The sequence below is a fragment of the Daldinia loculata genome, assembly GCF_022478755.1.
Source record: "Daldinia loculata strain CBS 113971 unplaced genomic scaffold F4817scaffold_10, whole genome shotgun sequence".
NCBI lineage: Eukaryota > Fungi > Ascomycota > Sordariomycetes > Xylariales > Hypoxylaceae > Daldinia > Daldinia loculata.
The window spans coordinates 499,851-520,016 of record NW_026054864.1 but is presented as its reverse complement, the minus strand read 5'-3'; the positions used below and the strand labels follow the sequence as shown (position 1 = coordinate 520,016).

At 47.7% G+C, this 20,166-nt stretch overlaps 8 protein-coding genes across 8 annotated transcripts; 5 read left to right on the top strand and 3 right to left on the bottom strand.

Annotated features, from left to right (window-relative positions):
* Positions 1-253: 253 nt before the first annotated feature.
* F4817DRAFT_330196 (uncharacterized protein) lies at positions 254-1,982 on the top strand. The gene is made up of 3 exons (XM_049302363.1): positions 254-1,052; positions 1,111-1,422; positions 1,478-1,982. The coding sequence occupies exons 1-3, from the start codon at positions 447-449 to the stop codon at positions 1,595-1,597; spliced, it is 1,038 nt and encodes a 345-aa protein (XP_049161545.1). The 5' UTR covers positions 254-446; the 3' UTR covers positions 1,598-1,982.
* F4817DRAFT_330195 (uncharacterized protein) lies at positions 1,983-3,792 on the bottom strand. Its single transcript, XM_049302362.1, has one exon. The coding sequence runs from the start codon at positions 3,478-3,480 to the stop codon at positions 2,092-2,094; it is 1,389 nt and encodes a 462-aa protein (XP_049161544.1). The 5' UTR covers positions 3,481-3,792; the 3' UTR covers positions 1,983-2,091.
* Positions 3,793-5,655: 1,863 nt separating this feature from the next.
* On the top strand, positions 5,656-9,238 carry F4817DRAFT_357210 (RhoGAP-domain-containing protein; the record flags this gene model as incomplete). Its single annotated transcript, XM_049305888.1, has 4 exons — positions 5,656-5,898; positions 5,952-6,648; positions 6,701-8,736; positions 8,801-9,238. The coding sequence occupies 4 exons, from the start codon at positions 5,656-5,658 to the stop codon at positions 9,236-9,238; spliced, it is 3,414 nt and encodes a 1,137-aa protein (XP_049161543.1).
* An 812-nt stretch (positions 9,239-10,050) lies between these two features.
* F4817DRAFT_330192 (sterol-4-alpha-carboxylate 3-dehydrogenase) lies at positions 10,051-12,219 on the bottom strand. The gene is made up of 4 exons (XM_049302361.1): positions 12,158-12,219; positions 11,727-12,080; positions 11,137-11,678; positions 10,051-11,074 (listed from the first exon to the last, which is right to left on the bottom strand). Exons 3-4 carry the CDS (start codon positions 11,618-11,620, stop codon positions 10,434-10,436), a joined length of 1,125 nt encoding a protein of 374 aa, XP_049161542.1. The 5' UTR covers positions 11,621-11,678; positions 11,727-12,080; positions 12,158-12,219; the 3' UTR covers positions 10,051-10,433.
* A 288-nt stretch (positions 12,220-12,507) lies between these two features.
* On the top strand, positions 12,508-14,814 carry F4817DRAFT_330188 (UBC-like protein). The gene is made up of 8 exons (XM_049302360.1): positions 12,508-12,667; positions 12,732-12,765; positions 12,831-12,925; positions 12,983-13,004; positions 13,067-13,163; positions 13,224-13,235; positions 13,297-13,465; positions 13,522-14,814. Exons 1-8 carry the CDS (start codon positions 12,635-12,637, stop codon positions 14,407-14,409), a joined length of 1,350 nt encoding a protein of 449 aa, XP_049161541.1. The 5' UTR covers positions 12,508-12,634; the 3' UTR covers positions 14,410-14,814.
* F4817DRAFT_330187 (uncharacterized protein) lies at positions 14,815-16,385 on the bottom strand. The gene has a single exon (XM_049302359.1). The coding sequence runs from the start codon at positions 16,113-16,115 to the stop codon at positions 15,135-15,137; it is 981 nt and encodes a 326-aa protein (XP_049161540.1). The 5' UTR covers positions 16,116-16,385; the 3' UTR covers positions 14,815-15,134.
* A 753-nt stretch (positions 16,386-17,138) lies between these two features.
* Positions 17,139-18,184, top strand: F4817DRAFT_15765 (uncharacterized protein). The gene has a single exon (XM_049298050.1). It carries the CDS (start codon positions 17,598-17,600, stop codon positions 18,099-18,101), a length of 504 nt encoding a protein of 167 aa, XP_049161539.1. The 5' UTR covers positions 17,139-17,597; the 3' UTR covers positions 18,102-18,184.
* F4817DRAFT_15766 (uncharacterized protein) lies at positions 18,185-19,142 on the top strand. Its single transcript, XM_049298051.1, has one exon. The coding sequence runs from the start codon at positions 18,267-18,269 to the stop codon at positions 18,951-18,953; it is 687 nt and encodes a 228-aa protein (XP_049161538.1). The 5' UTR covers positions 18,185-18,266; the 3' UTR covers positions 18,954-19,142.
* The last annotated feature ends 1,024 nt before the right edge of the window (positions 19,143-20,166 follow it).

Here is a 20,166-nt window from a genome sequence, read left to right as displayed (position 1 = left end):
TATAAAAAATCAATATGTGGCTAAAGTGGCTGAAGAGTAACTTGTACGAAGTACAAATTGGAATCCACCATGACTGTACCTAGGTACCTAACCGAATATATGTGGCTCAAACATCCGACTTTTTACCTTGCATGACGCCACCACGTTCGCTAGATAGGTACCTAGCTTGTAATTTTACCTAGGTGTGGAGAGCTAGGTTGCAAGTGGGTCGGCTAGATAGCAGATAGCACATCACACAACAGAAAAGCTCAAGCACAAGTTAGGTAGCTGCATTAATTTGTCTCAATTTGTCGCGTGTGGAATAAACATGGGTCCGGATTGCGACTCTCAATTCCGTCCTCAACACAGCCAGGTGCCCCTCTAGTCCCACCTGCAAATTATTCCTACTTTTTCTAATCCGTCCAATTCCACGTGAAAATTTCAACAACAAACCTCAATTGCCTGCCATGCTGTCGTCTATAGGACGTGCCGCGATTAAGCGGGTAGTCTCTACATCTGCTACTACGGCACCCCGCCGCATTGCGGTTTCATGGCCCATTACTCATACTAGTAGATACAGTCGCGGCTTCGTCCAAGGCTTTGCGACTGCAGGACAACCAAAGGCTTCCATTACTACTAAGGCCACCACCAAAGCCTCTAAGCCTAAAGCCACCAAGGCTACTGAGGCTACCAAGGTCACCAAGGCCACCAAGGCCACCAAGGCCACCAAAGGTACTACCAAAGCAGCAGCTACTAAAGGAAGAACCAAGCAGAAGGCAACAACTACCAAGGCCAAAACCACCAAGAAGAAGGCGGCCCCCAAGTCAAAAGCTAAGGGCAAGGGAGCACGAAAGCAAAAGAAGCCATTGTCACCAGCGAAGAAGGCCATCCTTGAGAGAAGACAGCTCAAGAAGACGGCACTATTTAACGAACCAAAGCTTCTTGCCGACAGCCCATGGACTGTATATGTAGCTGAGCAAACTAAGGATAAAGTTACGAGCGCAGAAGATCTTCGAGATCGGATGTTAGGGTTAGCTCAGAGTTACAGAAGTCTTCCAGCCTCGGAGCATCAGGTTAGTAATTTACCATGATACTAATTATAGCTATGACCAATACCCTAATCATTATTAGCGTCTTACCGATACTGCCGCGCAAAACAAACTCAACAATGCAGCTGCCTATAAGGCTTGGGTAGAGACCCATACTCCTGATCAGACGGTTGCTGCCAACCGGGCTCGCCAACTCCTGAAGAGGAAGTATAACTACCCCGTGGCAAACCTGAAAACCATTCACGACCCGCGTGTCCCTAAGAGACCCATTACTCCATTCAGTCTTTTCACAAAGGCACGATGGGCTTCCGGAGACTTCGCGACGCGCCCCTTCGCTGAGGCTGCCAGGGAAATCGGAAAAGAGTGGATCAAATTGCCGGATGTGGAACGCCACGTAAGACTGCCTTGTGTCTCTATTTTGATTATTACGAAGACTAACTAGACTATAGGCGTATGACGACCTTGGGAAGGCAGCCAGAGACGAGTACGAGAAGGAAGTTGAGGCGGTTCTGCATCGCAAGCCGACCCCTCCACGTCGTTCAGCCACGCCACCGGCGCCACCTGCATGATCTAGGCTCCTTTTCCCGTCTATTACTAGTACATAAACTAGGTGGCTATGAGCCCTAGAATCAGTGGCTCCTTCATGGTTATGAGGAAAGACGATTGGGAGATTGGCCGGCCCGTCCAATGATTCTCATTCTTTCTTGTGGCGACGCAAGAATTCGTTACATTCATTTCGGGACGATGCAGTGGCTTAACCGTGACTCCTTGTTTGACACGGCTTGTACTTGTAGATAGTCCGTTTGTCTCGCAATATTCATCCCCATTTCCTAACTAATGAGAACCGCTCGGAGATCCCATGCTAGTGATGGTAATAGTGGTAGAGCTGTATTAGTATTAAGCAAAAACATGTGCTGCGAAAAGTATTGGCAATTAAAATTATAATTCTCACTAAATATATCCCAGTGATATCCTATTCCATACGCCAAACCCCGTAAATGCTTGTAATACCTTTAATTCTTAATTCCCAACCTTTATCATAGACAAGATACGCTTATTAGTATTATTCTCTCGTTTGCATGACAATAACTGGGATGCCCTCGCCATCAATCCAAGAGCTGCCAGTATACAGAATCTTCCGCTGACTGGCTAGATATAATAGCAAGTAGATATGCGCCGTTACCAAGCCCCAGCAGTAAACCCGGAGAGACTGAAATTCCCTGTCCCTCCTACACGAGACGCCCCATCCCGCAACGCCAGTCCCGACGTAGTTTGCAAGGTACGCCCAAGCATCGCGTTTGAGCTGCGGATCCCAAGCCGAACAATCTACGAGCCAGTACCCGCGTTCGGAAGGCCGCAGGTCTCGTTTGCTTTCTTTTGGCCTGTATCGCTTCGGAATATCTAGATCCCGGGCTAGGCTTTCGAGGCCTGGCGTGATGAAGCTTTGCGGGTCGACCTGCGTCACTGAGATAGGAGGTTCTGGCGCGCGGAGTTCCAGGCTGTCGTATGTGTACCCGTGGTCGCTTAGGAAGGTTACTCTTAAGAACGACTTCTGGCTGGAAGATACCCTTGGGCCAATGTCGCTTGCGGCTCTTAGGAGGGCCCGCGGGTCTTTGTCGAGAGTATCTGGCTGGTGCCGCTTGGCTGGTGGGGGTTCCGAGTCCGCTCTAGTTGTGGATGAGATGTCTGAGGATCGTATCAAGATAGTCTCCTCGACAATATTGTCACTGGATACCTCATCTTGGGTAAATCTTGTGTGGTATGCCTCTGTAGGTTTTGTCTCAACTAATCCTCCTAAGCTAGAACGAGGATCGCACGGAGGTGTGCAGGGTATTACTGATGGCGTATAAGGGGCTAAAAGGGGAATTGGATTATCTTCAGAGCGAGGAATAATTGACCTCTGGGAGCTACTGGGGGGGATGTCGATGCCGCTTCGTTGAGATGTGGTTTTTTGAGATGATGATGGAGAATCAAACCGTTGCAGGTAATGCTCTAAGATTCTCGTAGGAGAGGTGAAGGTAGAGATGTGGATAGGGTTTCCTACGTATGAATCTTGCACTTCGCTGGACGGTGTCTGCCATGGCGACTGTGTTATTGGCATTGTGGTTTCATCATTGGTACTCGGAGGGTCATCCTCCAATATCCGTCGCGCAAAGACGCGTGGTGACCCGGCATTGTCAATGACGCTATTAAATGAGGCTTGTGGTGACCTATACGGACCAAATGGCTCACTTGATTGTGTGCCAGTGGTGAAGGCTGGTATAGGGGCTTCTTGGGTCCCCTGCCCATCGTCTATATCCACAGTTGAGCATCCTTGGTTGAGGAAATCGATACTGGCGGCCGGCTGGAAATTTATATAGGAAGAGGCGAGAGATCGATACCAAACATCATCGGCTGCTCTGCTTGGAGCGCCGATATGGATCAAGATTTCCACAGCTGCCTGTTGCTCCATTTATACCATTTATACTACCGCGACCATATTTGTTGAGCGCTCAGGTGGCATTCCAGCGGATAGGTGAAGTGGCCTAACCAAAGAACACCGAAGCGGTGAAAGTATGAGTGTTGAATGAATTATTTGACCTTTACTTCATATGATGTGATTGGATGAGAACCGTAATTATGGTTAATAAGCTAACTAGACGATGTTTACCGTAGTTGAGAATACATATCTCATTGAAATATATGTAGTGAGTAACTAAAAATGGATTAAAATTGGTTGGCTTATGCACTACAATTCATATTTCTAAATGACTACCTTAGGTAGTTAACGTAAGTTTAGGTAAGTTAGTTAATGATTCTTTCTAGCCCATGAAAAATTCTTTACTTTAATGGATCATTACCTATGCTTGATTTAGGTATTCATAGCTTAAACTACCTACATTTGCTCTTGAGTAGCAAACTTGGGAGGAGCAAACACATAAATAATACTGTTCTGATACTGTTCTGAAGGCTGAAGCTGGAGGTCCATCTTAATCGGACCTAAATCACGTGATAGACCCTATTATGATTACATCTGGCACATAACCTTTGCCTAGGTACGGATTACCAGGTACCTGAGTTACATACCTGTAGAGGTACCTAGGTACTTCTCACTTGTAAATGTTGGTGGGTTGTGGGGTATCTGAAGCACTGGCCTGACTGGACGAGAGCTTAGGACAAGAGCTAAGACAGGCGCTAAAGGCTATCAATTAGATTGCAGGTGATCCATTCAGGTCCATTATCCTGCGCCTCCTAACCTGCAGACCTGCAGACCTACAGACCTGCTAACTCTCCAGCTTTCTTTACAATCTTTAGTAGGAGTCAAGTCTCCTAGACTCAGCTTGGGTTAACTACCTACATACCTCTAAAGGTACCTAAGTTATAAGGAAGAATACTAGGGGCGAGCCATAATTTACCAAGTTATTTAGCTTTTCTTTCAAAAACTCATAGCAACCGCTGGTCGTACTGATACCCGTCTTGTGTGTCGCAACCTCGAACGGGTTATCAATTGTTTTTTTTTCTTTTCGGTCATTATTCTTCCACCTACATAACCTACCTACCTCTAAGCTTCTACCTACCTACATAGGTACCTATCCTCGGACTCGACTCCTAGACTCCTAGCCCCTCAAGCATCCTAACAACGGGAAGTCTAAACAGCAGAAGGGACCTCCTTTCGCTATTGGATTGATCTGAATTGATCTTACCTTTACCCCTACTCTCACCTACTCACGCTACCTATGCGTTGAAAAACATTATCCCTTTGTCTTGCATTTAGATTCCCACTGACCCCGGTCTTGTTCCCCCCTTCTGCTGCAGCTCCCGCTCCTAGCTCCGCCTTCGAAGGTTGATCTCGCCGGCAACGAACAGTCCCTCCCACCTCCCTGCCTTTCCGCTGAAAAGCTGATTACGGCGTTACATACTTCATGCCGTGCTATCGTATCCTCCACGATCGTTTTCTCTGCCAACGCATGTTTCGATACCATCGACCTTCTCGATATCCTCGACAAGTAGACGCCGCCTAGCCAAAGCCTTCGTTGCCGTTACCCAGCTTTCTATTCACACGCCCAAATTAATCATCAACTTTTCCTACCGCCAAACCAACCAAAGTATCCGCCATTTTCCCACCGCAAACCCCAATTCCGTTCTGACTACGTCGCATCGACAAAAAAAAATACCCGCTACTTGCCTTAACCAGCCGTCAGCTACGGTAACTTCACTGCCACACTCGTTCACCACTAGATATTGGCCGGATCCCGATATTTTCCTTCGTCGCCAAATCCGTATCTCACTTGTTCCACGCCGAATAATTGTTTTCCGTTTCCTGCATCCGCATCCGCATCCGCATCCGCATCCAGTCGCACATCCTGTTGGAGGACGACAAAGTTCGCCGTCTGATGCCAATGTCTGACGTTGGACAACGCTACCGCAATCGTACAATCGCCGCTTCGTCTTGTCCTTGAATTAGTTCGGCGCCGAACTCCATTCCGACTGCTTTCCATTTTAAACAGCTAGGCTGAGGTAGAACCTCATTTTGGTCGCCATGATGGGCCCCGACTACGAAGGCGGTCTGGCTGGCGACCGGATTCACAGGCAACCATCGCCGCTGCCCAACGAGAACAGCTACCAGCTTGACCATGACCGGCCAAATATGACGCCGAGTCCATCCTTTTCAAACGGAGCCTTCCCTCCGCCTAGCCTACCGCCTGGCTCACCGTCCCTTAGTGCTCAAGGCGACCCGAGACAGAGCGGTGAGCGCAACCGATCTCGAGGACGAGGCGGAAGAACAGCAAGTGGGCAGCTTCGTATCTGTGCCAAGTGTGGTGAATCTTTAACCGGTCAATTTGTGCGGGCCTTAGAAGGCACGTACCATCTCGACTGCTTCAGATGTCGTGTAAGAGCTTTGATTACCCCTACGTGATATATTCTGTGTCTGACAAAATACAGGACTGCGGTCAGATTGTGGCCTCTAAGTTTTTCCCTGCGGACGACGAAGAAACCGGCGGCCAATATCCACTTTGCGAGACAGATTACTTTCGACGACTTGGTCTTCTATGCTACCAATGTGGCGGCGCTTTGCGCGGTTCTTATATTACCGCCCTCGACCGCAAATACCATGTTGACCACTTCACCTGTTCACTCTGCTCGACAGTCTTTGGGGCCCAGGATAGCTATTACGAACATGATGGGAATGTGTATTGCCATTACCATTACTCGACGCAATTTGCTCAGCGATGCAATGGCTGCCAAACCGCTATTCTCAAGCAGTTTGTCGAGATATACCGTAACGGGCAAAATCAGCACTGGCATCCAGAGTGCTATATGATCCACAAGTTTTGGAACGTCCGTCTAACAGCTCCCCAAGAACCTGCTGAGCCCCGTCCCGAACCTGTGGGCCCCGAGGGCCGTGAGCTTGTCCGACAGGAAGAAGAAGACATGGAGAACAAGGTTTATCGAATTTGGAGCGTTTTGTCAGCATTCGAAGAATCCTCAGCCGCATGTATTTCGGACATGCTTCTTCATGTCAGCAACGGTGCATACATGGACGGAGTCTTCGTCGCCAAAAAGTTCATCGTACATGTAGACATCCTGTTCCGATCTGCAGACAGACTTGATCAGACTATCAAGCAATTAGAGATGACTGGTATGAAACACTACGCTTATAACTGAACAGAGATGCTAAAAGAAAATTCTAGACTTATCCTACGCGAGAGAATCAAAACTTCTCTGTAAGAAGATTGTAGCCTTCTTTTCATTACTGTCCAAAATGCAAGAGACTACTGGGCGGAAATTGGGCGTTACCCAAGAGCTACTGTCTCTCGTGACGGGCCTAGCTCATTACCTGAAGCTCCTAATCAGGATTTGCCTCCAAGGAACGCTTAGGGTCGAAAAGGAGCACCGCTCTCCAGAAGCACTATTTCAGTTCCTCGAAGATCTCAGTATGCTCGAAACGATCAAAACCGATGACGAGTCCTTGCAGATCACATTAGGTATGTCGAGACTCTCTGCTAATGACTCGGATCACTGTACCTTGTGCCGCAAGCCCATCGAGGACGAATGCGCTTTGAGCGGGGATAAGAGATGGCATCTATTTTGCGTAACATGCGTGCGGTGCGGCAAAATACTAGGCAAGAACTTGGTCCAGGCTCATCTACACCGAGACCTGAATATTCTTTGTTCAAATTGCGAAAATCCGGCTGACGGGCATGGTCAACCTTTGGAACGGATAACGAAGCTTCAGCAGTACATATTCCTTTTGAAAGTCGCCCTAGCCAGGCTGCTGGAGATACTTCGAACTAGCGGCGCTCTTCCTCAGTCTTCAGAAGATCCAAGCCTTAACGGTCAAGATTCTCCTGAAGGACGTGTGTCTACGGACGGTAGTCCTGCGATACTTAGATCAGATTCTCGGTCTAAATCCTCTGGTGGCGAGCGGGAGCGGCATCAGAGAGAGTCGTCTTATGAGAATACTCTCAATGATGTGCGTAGACTTAGGAGTACGCGTCTCGATAAGCATCTGTCCTCAAGCCTTAGGAAAGCCCGGACGTCAAGGATTATGGATGGGCCTGAAGCACGCAGTATTCGCCCTGGATCTGCCGGCGCGGAAATGGGCTCACAGAATAAGGTAATGCAGATCGAGGAAGATGGAGAACAAGGCGAAGGCGACACAACAAAACAATATTTCGGACACCAGGATGCGCTGACTCTGGATGATATTCCTCGAATCGTCGCAGCCGAACAGGCTCGGGAGCAGCAGCCTAGCGCGTATAGAGCATCGCGCCAAGAGCTCTTCCGATCCGCCACAACTGAGGGTTCTTACGGTACTAGTAACGAGAGAAGTCTTTCCCCAGGACGAGACGACCAGGGTTTACCAGGAGATCGGTTGCCTCAGAGAGACGGGAGGAAGTTCTTCTCGGAACTATCTGGCCTTGAGTATTTTATCGTTCGACATGTAGCAGTCCTTACAATGCAACCCATGCTCGAGCCAGAGTTTTCACTTGAGGAATTGCTTAGCCTCATCGAGGCAAGAAAGGCACCGACATTCTGGAATAAATTCGGCAAGGCATTCGGCAAAAACGATACCCGCAAGGCAGTAAAGAAGAAGGGTGTCTTTGGGGTTCCATTAGAATTAATCATCGAGCGCGATGGCGCCGACTCTACAGATGGCGTGGGACCGGGTGCTCTACGGATACCAGCCATTATCGAGGACACAATTACCGCTCTGAAGAATAAGGATCTGTCAGTCGAAGGTGTCTTCCGTAAGAATGGCAATATTAAGAAGCTCACCGAACAGGTGAATGCCGTTGACAGAGATGGTTGCGATGCCATCCGGTGGAATGATGAGACTCCGCATCAACTCGCAGCACTTCTTAAACGATATCTCCGTGAACTACCAGAACCCTTGATGACACAGAAACTTTACAAAGTTTGGATAGCCGCAACTAAGATTAAAGATACCGATAAAAGGCGACATTGTCTGCATCTGACGTGCTGCCTGCTTCCACAGATCCACCGAGATACATTAGAAGTCCTCTTCAACTTCTTGAAATGGGTGGCTACTTTCCACCAGGTCGATGAAGATACTGGATCGAGGATGGACGTACACAACCTTGCCCGTGTAATCGCCCCGAACGTACTTTATACGAACGAAAAGAGCCCGAGTTTCTCAGACGAGCCTATGACCGCGGTGGCTTGTGTCGAAGAGTTGATACAATTCAACGAAGAGATGTGCATGGTATGTAGAAAGCCCTTTGTATATTTCCCCTCGTATTTTCCCTCGTACTAACGTATGATACCAGGTTCCCGCTGAAATCATGGACATTCTGGGTGATTCAACTTTGTTCATGAACAATGGCGATATCACAACTAAGGAGATCCTCAAGCGTATTGAAACTAGGTCTGCAGGTGGACTCACTAGGCAATATGATAGCAACGAATTTGTTAGACAGCAAGAGACCGGCAAGCGGCCCATGGCTACTAGAGTCGCTACAGATCCTGCTGCATGGCAGCAGGAGAGCAGTGTACGTCCTATTCAAGAGCCAACAATTCCTTTTACGGCAGCCCAAGGAGCTCCGCCACAGAATTGGCGCCAACCTGAGAATGGGAAACCACCTTACGCGGGCCAGTATGAGCAAGCTGATAATCAACCTAAAAATCCTGAGAATGGCCAGCGCCGAGAGTGGCGCAACTCGGGCTGGGGCAGACCAAATAATTCTGTCACGACTGGTACAGGGTAATAATTAGGTTTTAGATCCTCGGTATATATTTCTCCATGGTAGTAGGGGCTTGTTCGACTTGTATGGACTACTCGGAGCGGGAATATTTTATATCTCATCCACGTTCGCCAGCCTTGATTTTCTTCAGGACATAGCATGAATCAGGTGTAGAGAGACTCAACAGCATTTTCGGCCGGCGTTGCGCATCTCTTCCTTTCGCCAAATAGGACTTTGCGACTTTTTTTTTTTTTGATTCGCTTTTTCAACATTTGCGGGGTTTGCCTAGGCGAAGCGGTCGTCTAGTGAGCCTATATTCTGTTCTAGAAGCATATTTGCTTTGGGGAGTGGTGTGCCATGTCCGATCAGGTCTGGCAGCAACAGCTTGGAGTAGAGGGGATATGTCTTTGCCTTTCTTTCTTTTTCTTGGCTTGCTCCCCCGAACGGGTCGGATTTATTCAACGAACTCTTTTTTTAACTAAAAAATTCGGATCAGTAGATTATTCCTGGAGCTAGGCAGACCTAGGCTTCGAAACGGGGGTTTGAAGGAGCAAAGGGGGAGTAGGGCAGAAGACAGAAACAGCAGCAGCTACAAGTGTCCCCCAGATATCCAATCCCGATCAGATCGGCTAATACGCCTCGGGCTTTTTCTTTTGTTCGGGAGCGTCCGTTAGGTTAGTCGATAGGTGTGATTGATCAATCGGATTGCGCAGGTACCGTAGGTAGTTAGCAGTAGAAGGCGAGTCGTACTCATCGAATCGTGAGAATGGCAAGAGACAGAGAAGCATTCCAGGCCTAGCCTTTCAATTGATAATTCTGAAGTATGTGTATGTGTATGTGTGTGTGTGTGTGTGTGTGTGTGTGTTGTCTTGTTCGAAATGTAATGTAGGTAGAAATTTGTATGGGGAGGCTATTAGTGTATTGTTCTCGTATTGTTGAAATAAGATAATTCTCGTTTTCCGTGCCGCTTAGGTAACAATTATTGCCCCCCTTTGACGTCTACACACACCCTGTATATCAAAGTAAAATGTATGAGAAAGGAGGACAAGGTTCGTGTTGCCCATCATTCAACTCATCATAGGTAAACTCAATAACCCCAGATATCCTCAATATTAAGTCATCCACAACATAAATCTCGTATAAATTAGTGTACTATTAAGTTTTCCAGCTTCTACCTATATATGTAATACAAATCCGACAGTATCTACTAAGACAAATCTCACGATTTTGCTGGTGCGGCGTTCTTCTCCTGTTCTAGAGCCCATTTAACTGTCCTTTTGACGCCTTCGCTCAGGCTTACCAGAGGCTGGTATCCGAGCCGGCGCTTCGCCTTCGAAATATCGTAGTATCTCGTCATGGTGCTATAGATGATCCGCTGCCGGTTGAAAGTCGGAGCTTTTTTCAGGATCCCGAAGAACACCTCGCTCAAGTATCCGAGCAGGATACCCATCTCCCGGCTCATCACCCACACGTGGTCGGTGCCCTTCTCCGATCCGGCGGCCCGCCATATAGCACGCATCAAGTCCCAGAAGTAGACGGGGCTGTCGTTGGTGATTATGAAGGCCTCGCCGTCGACTTTCTCGTGGTTGAGGGGCGCGGTGGAGGCGGCGTGAGTGACTAGTAGGGCGCGGGCGGCGAGGAGGTGGGCGTGGGCTACGTTCTCAACGTATGTGAAGTCGAATAGGTTTTGGTTGAGACCAACTTGTATCTTATCCTTGCCCTCGCGGTAGATCTTGACTGTGTGGAAGACTAATTGTACGTCGCCCTCGCCGAAGATGCCGGATGGTCGGATAGCTGCAGTCAGGAGGTCGGACCCTTCGACGCGATTCGCTTTTAAGACAAGTTCCTCGGCATGTGCCTAGCCAAAGCCGTTAGTAAAGATGTACACCATGTATTAGAAGCTCGGCAATGTAGGCATACCTTTGTCTCGGAGTAGTATTCTGTCTGCATTTTACCACGGATGACAGGGTAGTCCTCGTTCGCATTTATTAGATCATCCTTATTATTGCTCATGACGCTGGCAGAACTTGTATATACCAACGCCTTGACACCGTTCTGCTGGCAGGCGGCGATCACAGCGCGGGTCCCATCCACATTAACCTTCTTGAATACCTCGTTCGCAACAGCACCGAGACCCTGCGCAGGTGGCGAGGCAGTGTGTATAACAACATCGGGTTTCAGCTTCCCAAAGACTTTGACTAAGCCATCGGCGTCGGTGATGTCGACCTCTACGTACTGGACACCATCGGATTCGGGTCTTCGGTTGCGTTGGCACTTGAGATCGACAACGGAAACGGTGCACTTCCAGTCGCGTAGGAGAATGTTCACGACGTGGTGGCCGAGGAAACCACAGCCACCGATGACGAGGACATTGCCCAATAAGGGCTTCGTTGTAGCTTCGGACATGATGGCAAGATGGCAAGATGGTTTTATGCAAGCTGTAATCGCTATACTGAAGGACCCTGAGAACCTTGAGCTGTGGGTGTATGTATAGGTGTATGTATAGGTACCTAAAGTTAGACTATCTTGGTAATTTACCCCCTTTCACCGCCTGGCAATATTGGAGCTCGGGCAGGTAATGGTCACGCTACATAGGACGCCAAATTATTGAAGATCCATGAGAAATTGGGAGTGGGGCGTTCCTGACTCCCCCCGCGATGAAGCCAGGGGGGGGGGGGAACTCCAGGGTGATACGGGATGGTATCTAATGGTATGGCTTCTAGGGTTGATAGTCTGATAGCTTGCTTATCTCGTATCTAGTTTGAATTATTAGTGCAGCTTGTATTCGTACTCAGTTACATCTTGTACATAAGTCCGGAAGCTGCACTCTTCTGGAAACAATTAAAGACATATTAATAGTTACTAGGTTAGTTTCACAGCGCTAGCAGTTGTTCTTTAGTGAAACACAAACACAAATTTTAACACGCAGCTCATAAAATCCAGATAATGCCAACGAGTAAAAGATGCTTAATGAAAACATAGGCTTCTTAGGACGGGAAGAAAAGTCTAGAATTCTGCATGTGCTTCCCATTGTACGTCTTATCTAATCTGCATAATAGGTACAAATACATGCGATTGGCTAATATAGCGTAAAACAAGGCAGTCACCCCCCGCTACCAGTGACACACTAGACCCTCTTAGTGGGTCCCGGCCCTTTCTGCCTGGGGGGGGATTCCCCACCTGCCCGCATTGCACCTCAAGAGCAAGCTGCAAGTGCTACCTATTTCGTTGCTTTTGCTTCGATACTTCAACCCAAACCCATAAGACGCGCGCCGAACAACTTCCCAAATTTAACTTTACCTTACCTTACCTTACCTTACCTTACCCAACTTCAATTCTAACTCTCCCATTTCAGTAAGGCCGCCGTTAGTTCTACCAATTCAATATCCCACTTCAGCTTATGAATAGCCGTTAGAAGCTATGGCGGACCAGTCAATCATCCGCATCACTAAGGTACGCTATGGCGTCTCACATCTTGGAGGGGCAATGAAGCTGACGAGACTTCTGTTCACCACAGGAAATCGGTGAGCTCCAGAAGAGTTCAGACCTTTGTAAGACAAACCCTTCTCCGGCATACGTATTCCTGTCCTGATCTAATTATTATTTCAATCGCCAGCTCTCGCTGTAGCCTTTCGTGATCGCGATGTTCGAAGTGTCAAGGCCCTGATCATCGGTCCTCACGAGACCCCGTACGAATTTGGATTCTTCGAGGTCGGTTTCCCTAATAATCATATATGATCCGTTACTATAGATACTGATATTGCCAAGTTCTCGGTGAAATTTAACAAAGGTTGGTTCTTAACGCCATTCCCTCCCGGCTTAGATTGCTAGCTAATTAATGGCATTCACAAGACTACCCCCGGAAGTCACCTGCCGTCACGGGAACAACTACCAACAGCGGACGATGTCGATTCAATCCAAATATCTATGCCTCAGGGAAAGTGTGCCTGTAAGCAAAACAAATACCATTGAACGGCTGTGTCGTGTGCTCTGCTAACCAAGATACCAGGTCAATTCTCGGGTATATAAACCTCCCTTATATATATATCTATCCTTCGCCGACGAACCTAATCCGATTCTAGTACATGGCGAGGAGAGCGAGGTGAAGAGTGGTCCGCCGCTCAGGGTCTAGAGTCCATCCTACTTTCAATACAGAGTCTCATGTCATCGAATCCGTACGAGAACGAGCCGGGCTTTGAGGATGCGAACGAATCCCACGATAAGAAGAACCAGAAGGAATATATCGCAAAGGTAACTTCTGTCGAAAAATGTATGCTTTTAGGATATTCTAATAGCGAATTCTATAGATCCGCCACGAAACATTACGCATCTCTGTGATCCAAAGACTGGAAGAATACTTGGGAATCACAGGAAGCTGCCTCTCACCAGCATCTGCAATGGAACGGGAAGAGTACGGCGGCGACGCGGACGACGATATGGAGATGGACGATGCGAGCGTTCCCTGGGAGCCATTTAAGGATCTTTGCAAGCGTCGCTTCCTCTGGTACTATGACTCATACCTCGAGACTATTACCAAGGCAAAAGAAGAGGTCAAGGACGGTCAGCCGTTTGCACGCATGCCTTTTGAAGGGGCGTCTAATTCTATGGACGGGAAGTTTAATTACACCGAACTTGAAAAAAGAATACGTCGGATCAAGGCTGCTTTAGATGCGGAGTCCGAAAGGTGGGCATCAGAAGGGGCATCTCCTAGGATGAAGGATACTACCGTTGCCGTTAACCTTTCACGGCAATTTGAACAGATCAAGGAATCCTTTAAGCGCAGCGATGTTCCCCACAGCGTCGAGCTAGTAGATGGAAACCCCTTTGTGTGGAACCTCACCTACTTCGGACGACCCATGACGAATTTAGATGGGGGTATGTTTCGAATCAAGCTCAACTTTAGTCCCCGCTTCCCTGAAGAACAGCCGAGAATCAAATTCTTGACGCCTATGTTCCACCATCGGATTGCAGCAGATGGTACACCGTGCTACTTCCCGAATTCTAGCCGCCGTGAAGATATCAAGCAGCACATAGAAGCAATCATCGAGGCTTTGGAAGAGGAGCAACCCCCTTACGATCCAAGAACATTAGTTCATCCCGAGGCCCATAAGCTTTACTGGGGCACCGCCGACCAGAGAAAGTTATACAACAGACAGTTGCGCAGATCGGTACAAAGAAGCATGGAAGACTTCTAGCGTTCCCACGAGTAACGACTATGGATGACTACCCCGGGTAGCATGTGAATGGCTTCCCCGGTTGTATCAGAAGACTACCCAGTGTCGGAGGCTATCAACCTCCGTTTCCGTTAGGTATGGCGCGGGTGTTTAAAGGAGTTCTTAGCAACACGTCTATTCCTTGACGTTCCAGATAGGAACGTGAATGTACTCTCAACGATTCCAGGTCTCAGGGCTTAAGAATAGGTACGCCGCTGCCGAGATGGACGGCTTCTAGACTAGGATTGATACCTCTTTTGCTTTCGCGGGCTACATGATAAATACGATGAATTCAATACAAATGCCGCTATACGTTTCTACCGATGTATGCTGACCTTCACTAATTCAATACGTAGAACGATTAACTAGAAATTTATAAGATCATGTTGTTCGAAGTTCGTTACCTAGGTATATAACAATCTTTTAACCTGACCATTTTATTATGCCACCCGGTAGAATATCCATGACCCCTAATAGTATTGATATTTACAGTTAAAAATAGAGCAACTCCTGTTTATGATGTCGGGTTCCCAAAACTGTGTACCGTTCTAAACACAATGCTGTTCATAATATACATGAATTCGTCATCAGCCATGACTTCATAGTCGACCAGCTATGTATTTCCAGTCTCTAGTCTATCTCTCTCTTCACATCTCCAGGGAATAGACTACCCGCTCTAGTCAGCCCACCCAGCAAGCCTCGGACCATCATCGCTTAGGCCCCTTAGGCTTCCGCTCAATGCGGTCCTTGCCCGGCGCATACGGCGCCGCGACCCCAACTAGCTTCTCCTGCCGCCCGGGTTCCCCCTTGAACTCGTACCGGCCGTCTGGCCCCACGGCGGCCGGGACCCCTTGCGCGGGCCGCGAGATTTGCTCGCTGTGCAGCTTGTCGAGGGACTCGCCGACGACGGCGTATTGCGCCCAGTTGATGGGCGGGCAGCGTACTACGTTTTGCGGCTTGGGGAGCCTGGTCCAGGGGCGGGATTGGGGGTTGGGTTGGTGCTGGTGGTGGTGCGGAGGCTCTGGCTCTGTGGCGTCGGGGTCGCTCTTAATTTCTGAGTGCGATGCTACTAAGCTGTCGGTGAGTGTCCTGTTGCCGCTTGAGCTGGCGTGTGAAGTTGTGGAGGGTGCGGGTTGTCCGGCAGCAGCGGTATTACTTTGTGTGTCTTCCATCTCGTCGTCCTCATCATCGTCGTCGTCGTCGTCGTCATCGTCATCGTACGCAGCACTACTATTACCGCCATACAGCGCGTCGCCTTCCATGCCCACGCGCCCCGTTGTCAAGTCGCGCACGAAGGCCTCGGGCTCGGCGAGCGCGGCGGTTTTGACCCGGCTTAGCAGCGCCATGTCGGCGGCGGCCTTGCGGCGCTGCAGCTGCAGGATGGAGATGGCGGATTTGAGGGCCAGGACATCGGGGTTGCTGTCGAAGTCGATGGGCTCGGGTGGTGGCGGCGCTATCCCTACTTGGTCCTGCTGTGAGCTGTGCGTGTATGTCGGCCGTGGCGGGAACGCGACTGGGTTTAGAGGTGGTGTGATGGGGCTGTAGGTCGGTCTTGGTGGCGAGGAGGGGCGCGCTGGGTCTTGCGTGTTTGCGCTTGTGCTTGGGTTCGCGGTCGCGGCGGGAGTTTGGCTGGGGGGATGCGTGGGCGCGCGGGCGGCGCTGCTTGTGTTGAGTGTGAGACCGGGCATCGTGGCTCGGGCTCGTGGGTGTTGTGCGTCCAGGTTGGGTGGAATTGCGTTGCGTTGCGCCGCTTTGTCTCTTTGGAATAGAATTGATTTATGTGGCTGTGAGGATAGGCAGAGAGAAAGTGATGGTAATTGCCTTTATGGTTTGAAGTATATGGTCTCTTAGAATGCTTCGTTATCTTGTATAGAATAGTGAACTAGTCTAGGGTGGTTGTATGAGTTGAAGGCGCATAGGCTTGGGGGTCGGTGTTGCGGCGTTAGATAGAGTGGTCCAGGCGGCTAGAGGGCAAGTGGGGCGGGCTGTCAATGTGTACATAAGACTAGGTAGAGATGCAAAAACCAATGAGAAGTGCAGAAAGTGAAGTAGTGGACCCAGTTAAACAAGGGACTCGGTTCATTATCCGTGTACAGCGGCAGGTCTGGGATCCCTGGTCACAGCTGTACCCTGCAGATCTTAGTTACCCAGTTACCTACTCGAATATTATGTTGCAGATGACGTCTCATTTCTACCATTTACAGGTGCGGTGTTGTGACTTTCAATAAAACATAAAGCCAATTCTTACCAACAACAATATAAAGCATCAAGTAGGTATATCTCAACACTTTATACTATATTATATAACTACATACATTAGATGTTGTTCACAATAATATTGTGGCGCTCACAATGACCTTGTGAGAGCTGATTATTACTTTATTAGGTAGTTACTTATCACATATCACTATCGGAATTGAATATGATATATGGCGTAGCGTTAGGTAGTCTAAATCTACATAATATTAGTTTACGTGCCATGTGCAAACGGGGTTTCTGTAAGTTGCCGAGAATAATAAAACTGTTTTCTTCTTTAACCTACATCCCACCATCTAACAATCTAGCATCATTAATGCTTCCCGTGGTTTAAAGCCTCGTATATATGTTTCTATCCGAACAAAGGCAGGGAAGGGTGGCGCCGTACTAAATTAGGTATCTAAGTATTTCAAATATACGGCAAGCTCAACTCTTAATAATAATGACTACATGTAGTCTCAAACTACCCGCATAGTTTAGTAGCGCGCCTACCTTTAGTCCCGTACATATTATTATGATATCTTAGGTAATACCTAAGGTAACTTCGAGTCGAGGTAGATGCCTACCTATAACGTTAAATCGTCCCATTTGACTCGTTCCTTCTTTCCTATACTTGTCTATTTTCTTTCTAGATTTATTCTAGATACAATCGAATAACCATCTTAGGTACTCGACCAAGATTTTAGTTAGAGGGTTTAACACTTTCTTTCTACCACTGTCTTTACTTACGACTTAGTCTATTTACTCTTCACTATCTAAAGTATTTAGAAGCCAATTCTTGACTTAGGTCAATTGCTTCACGGGTTGCCGTGCTTATTCCTAATCCGCAAGGCTGTTAAGCAGTCTTTTCGTCTATCATATGATCAACTCTTCGAGAACCCTATCCATTTTAATATCTTGCCTTCCGACGTACAATGGTAGGGTTAGTTGGACGCCTTCGGAAGCCTAAGCTACCAAATGCTCTGGGATCTCTACACGAGGATGATACTACACCAACAGAGACACCCATAACACCACAACGTTTCAACCCACCTGTCTTGCGTAATTTCTCCTATCCGATCAACGTCGGAAGTCTGAGGCAGCCGCCAGCATTTCCATCGCTACCGATAGCTCAGCAGACAGCCTGGGATCAGCTGGGTGAACTTTATAATTTCTCTCCCGAAAGTGTTTCTAGAGCACGTGAGGCGAAAACACTTGGGCTCGATGATCCTTTTTCCTTCAGGTCCGAGACGGAGTCTTACTCTCAATTAGATGACGAGGATAGTGACGGAAACCAAGAATTCGGCATTGGCGTATCGTCTGAGCAACTTGACCGAGAGTCACTATCACGGGAAGATCCCATGCCAAGAAAGAAGCTGCGCCGAAGCACTTTACTAAATCTGTCTTCATCTCAAGCCCAAGATTCTTCACGCCTTTAGAAGAGTGCTGAGAAAGGTGGGCTGAAAGATAAGACTTTAAAGTCGACCAAGGGCCAGTCATTAGGAGATCGTATCTTTCCTCAGACATCCATTATCACATCCCGTCTTAAACGGAACTCATCCGGCCAACATAAGACAACTGCATCGCTGGACACATCTAGACTCATGGCTCTGCCCTCCAGTGACCCTGATCGACCCGCGTCAAGTTCAGGGGTTCCACTCATCGATACCACAGTTAAGCTACAAAGCGTAACCACAAGATATGTGCATTCACCATTAATGGACTCGCAAGAAAATGCATCAATAAGGCCAGGGGAAGGAATACTGGTATCGCAAGTCACAGGAGCAATGGAATCTCTTGAAATGGACCCTACTTACCATAAGAAAACCTCACATGATCATAGCGGAGTGAATCGCAATACTCTCGAGAATGCTGGAAACAGAAAAATCAATGATCCGCCGACTGAATTAGCTAGACACAAGAAGAAGGATGGTAAGCGCCGCTGGATATCTCAACTCAAAAGTTGGGTTACTGTTTCGGAACCGTCGGCTCAGGCTTTGAAACAGTATAAGAAGGAAACCTACGACAAGGCCCATCTCTCTCTTGATGACCCTCAAGCGAGCGCTAAGCTTCACTTACCAATTGGTACTCTTCCACCGAATGCGATTAAACTAGTCGGTTCGGGACCTGATCCCGAGGAAATGTTCTTTAAACAGACAGAGCAACGGAAAAGGATGAGACGTTCGGGTACCGGGTCTTATGAAACCCACCAAGGCTCGAAATCAAGCTCTAGACGCTATTCAGCTTCCAGTAGCATTGCCTTTGGTGCTGCGAGAGAGGCTCCACAGTGACAACCAACTAAACGATACACGCAGGTTGAACGGCATGTTATAATTGGTTGATTGTTGCTATACTTTACGGCGTCTAATTCACCGTTTCGTTGTTTTTATACTCGAACCTACAAGTGCCCAGGTACGGGATCTTTGCAAGTGAAATTTCACGTCTATTCTTTTACATGGGAGCTAGCTAGAATCTTGGCGGATGAAGTAAAGATCAGACAAATTAAATAGACAAGTTATTGGTGTTATTAAGCACTTAGTCTCTGATATAAATTTCGAGTTAGCTAAATACGAGTAGCCAATCCAGCTTACGGGACTATCTATAAATATGAAGCAAGCCACTTAGACGGAGTTTAACTAGAGGATGGATTATAAACATACCTGCCATATATTTCTTCTTAATTAGGAACGGCTGGGCCCAACATCTCCCAACTTCCTGATTACCTAGGTGGGTATACACTCACCTATCTACGCTCTTATTCTTCCCTTGTTGGTGCGTATGCGAAATGATTGCGAATAGCTACATGTAGGTAGTATGGAAGTGGCCTAGGTTAACTAAGCTAATGCCACCTATAACGCTTTCTGCTTTCTTTTAACCAAATAGGCTCTCAAAGGTATTAACCAGCTCGCTCCTAGAACGAGGAGTAGAAGTGGCACAGCAACCGCAAAGTATAACTAAAAACCACTACTCCCTATAAAGACGCTCTCAGACTGTGATATTCAATAGCGTTATCAGGTGTTGAGTGTCCTTGATTAACCAGGCTCCTGCATTCGCCTCGGGTGTCCCGGGCAGCTGTTCCTCAGCGCTCCAGTATAATTTGAAGCTACCTATTTAATGATATTTAAATTAATGACTAAGACGCTGCCTTATTAATGTATCAGAAAATGTCTGGATATTAATATTTGACTTCGTTATTTGTGATGATAAGATAATAAGTAATGACTTGATGTTATGTATAAGAGGCTGTATTGGGATGCGAGGTTATATTGAATTTCATAAATGAGTTATAGATGAGTTGTACTATGTATAGCTCGCTTGTAATAATAAGAAAAGTACCTCGAGTGTATTAGTAAAAGAACATTAGTATTACGTCGCTACTGATAAAAGTAACGTGAAATATATAATAGTAGACTCTGACGTATATAAGATGACTGACTACATATGTAAGGTCTAACCTAGCAAACATGCATTCGATGAGCGAAGTGTAAGTTATACGTACCTTAG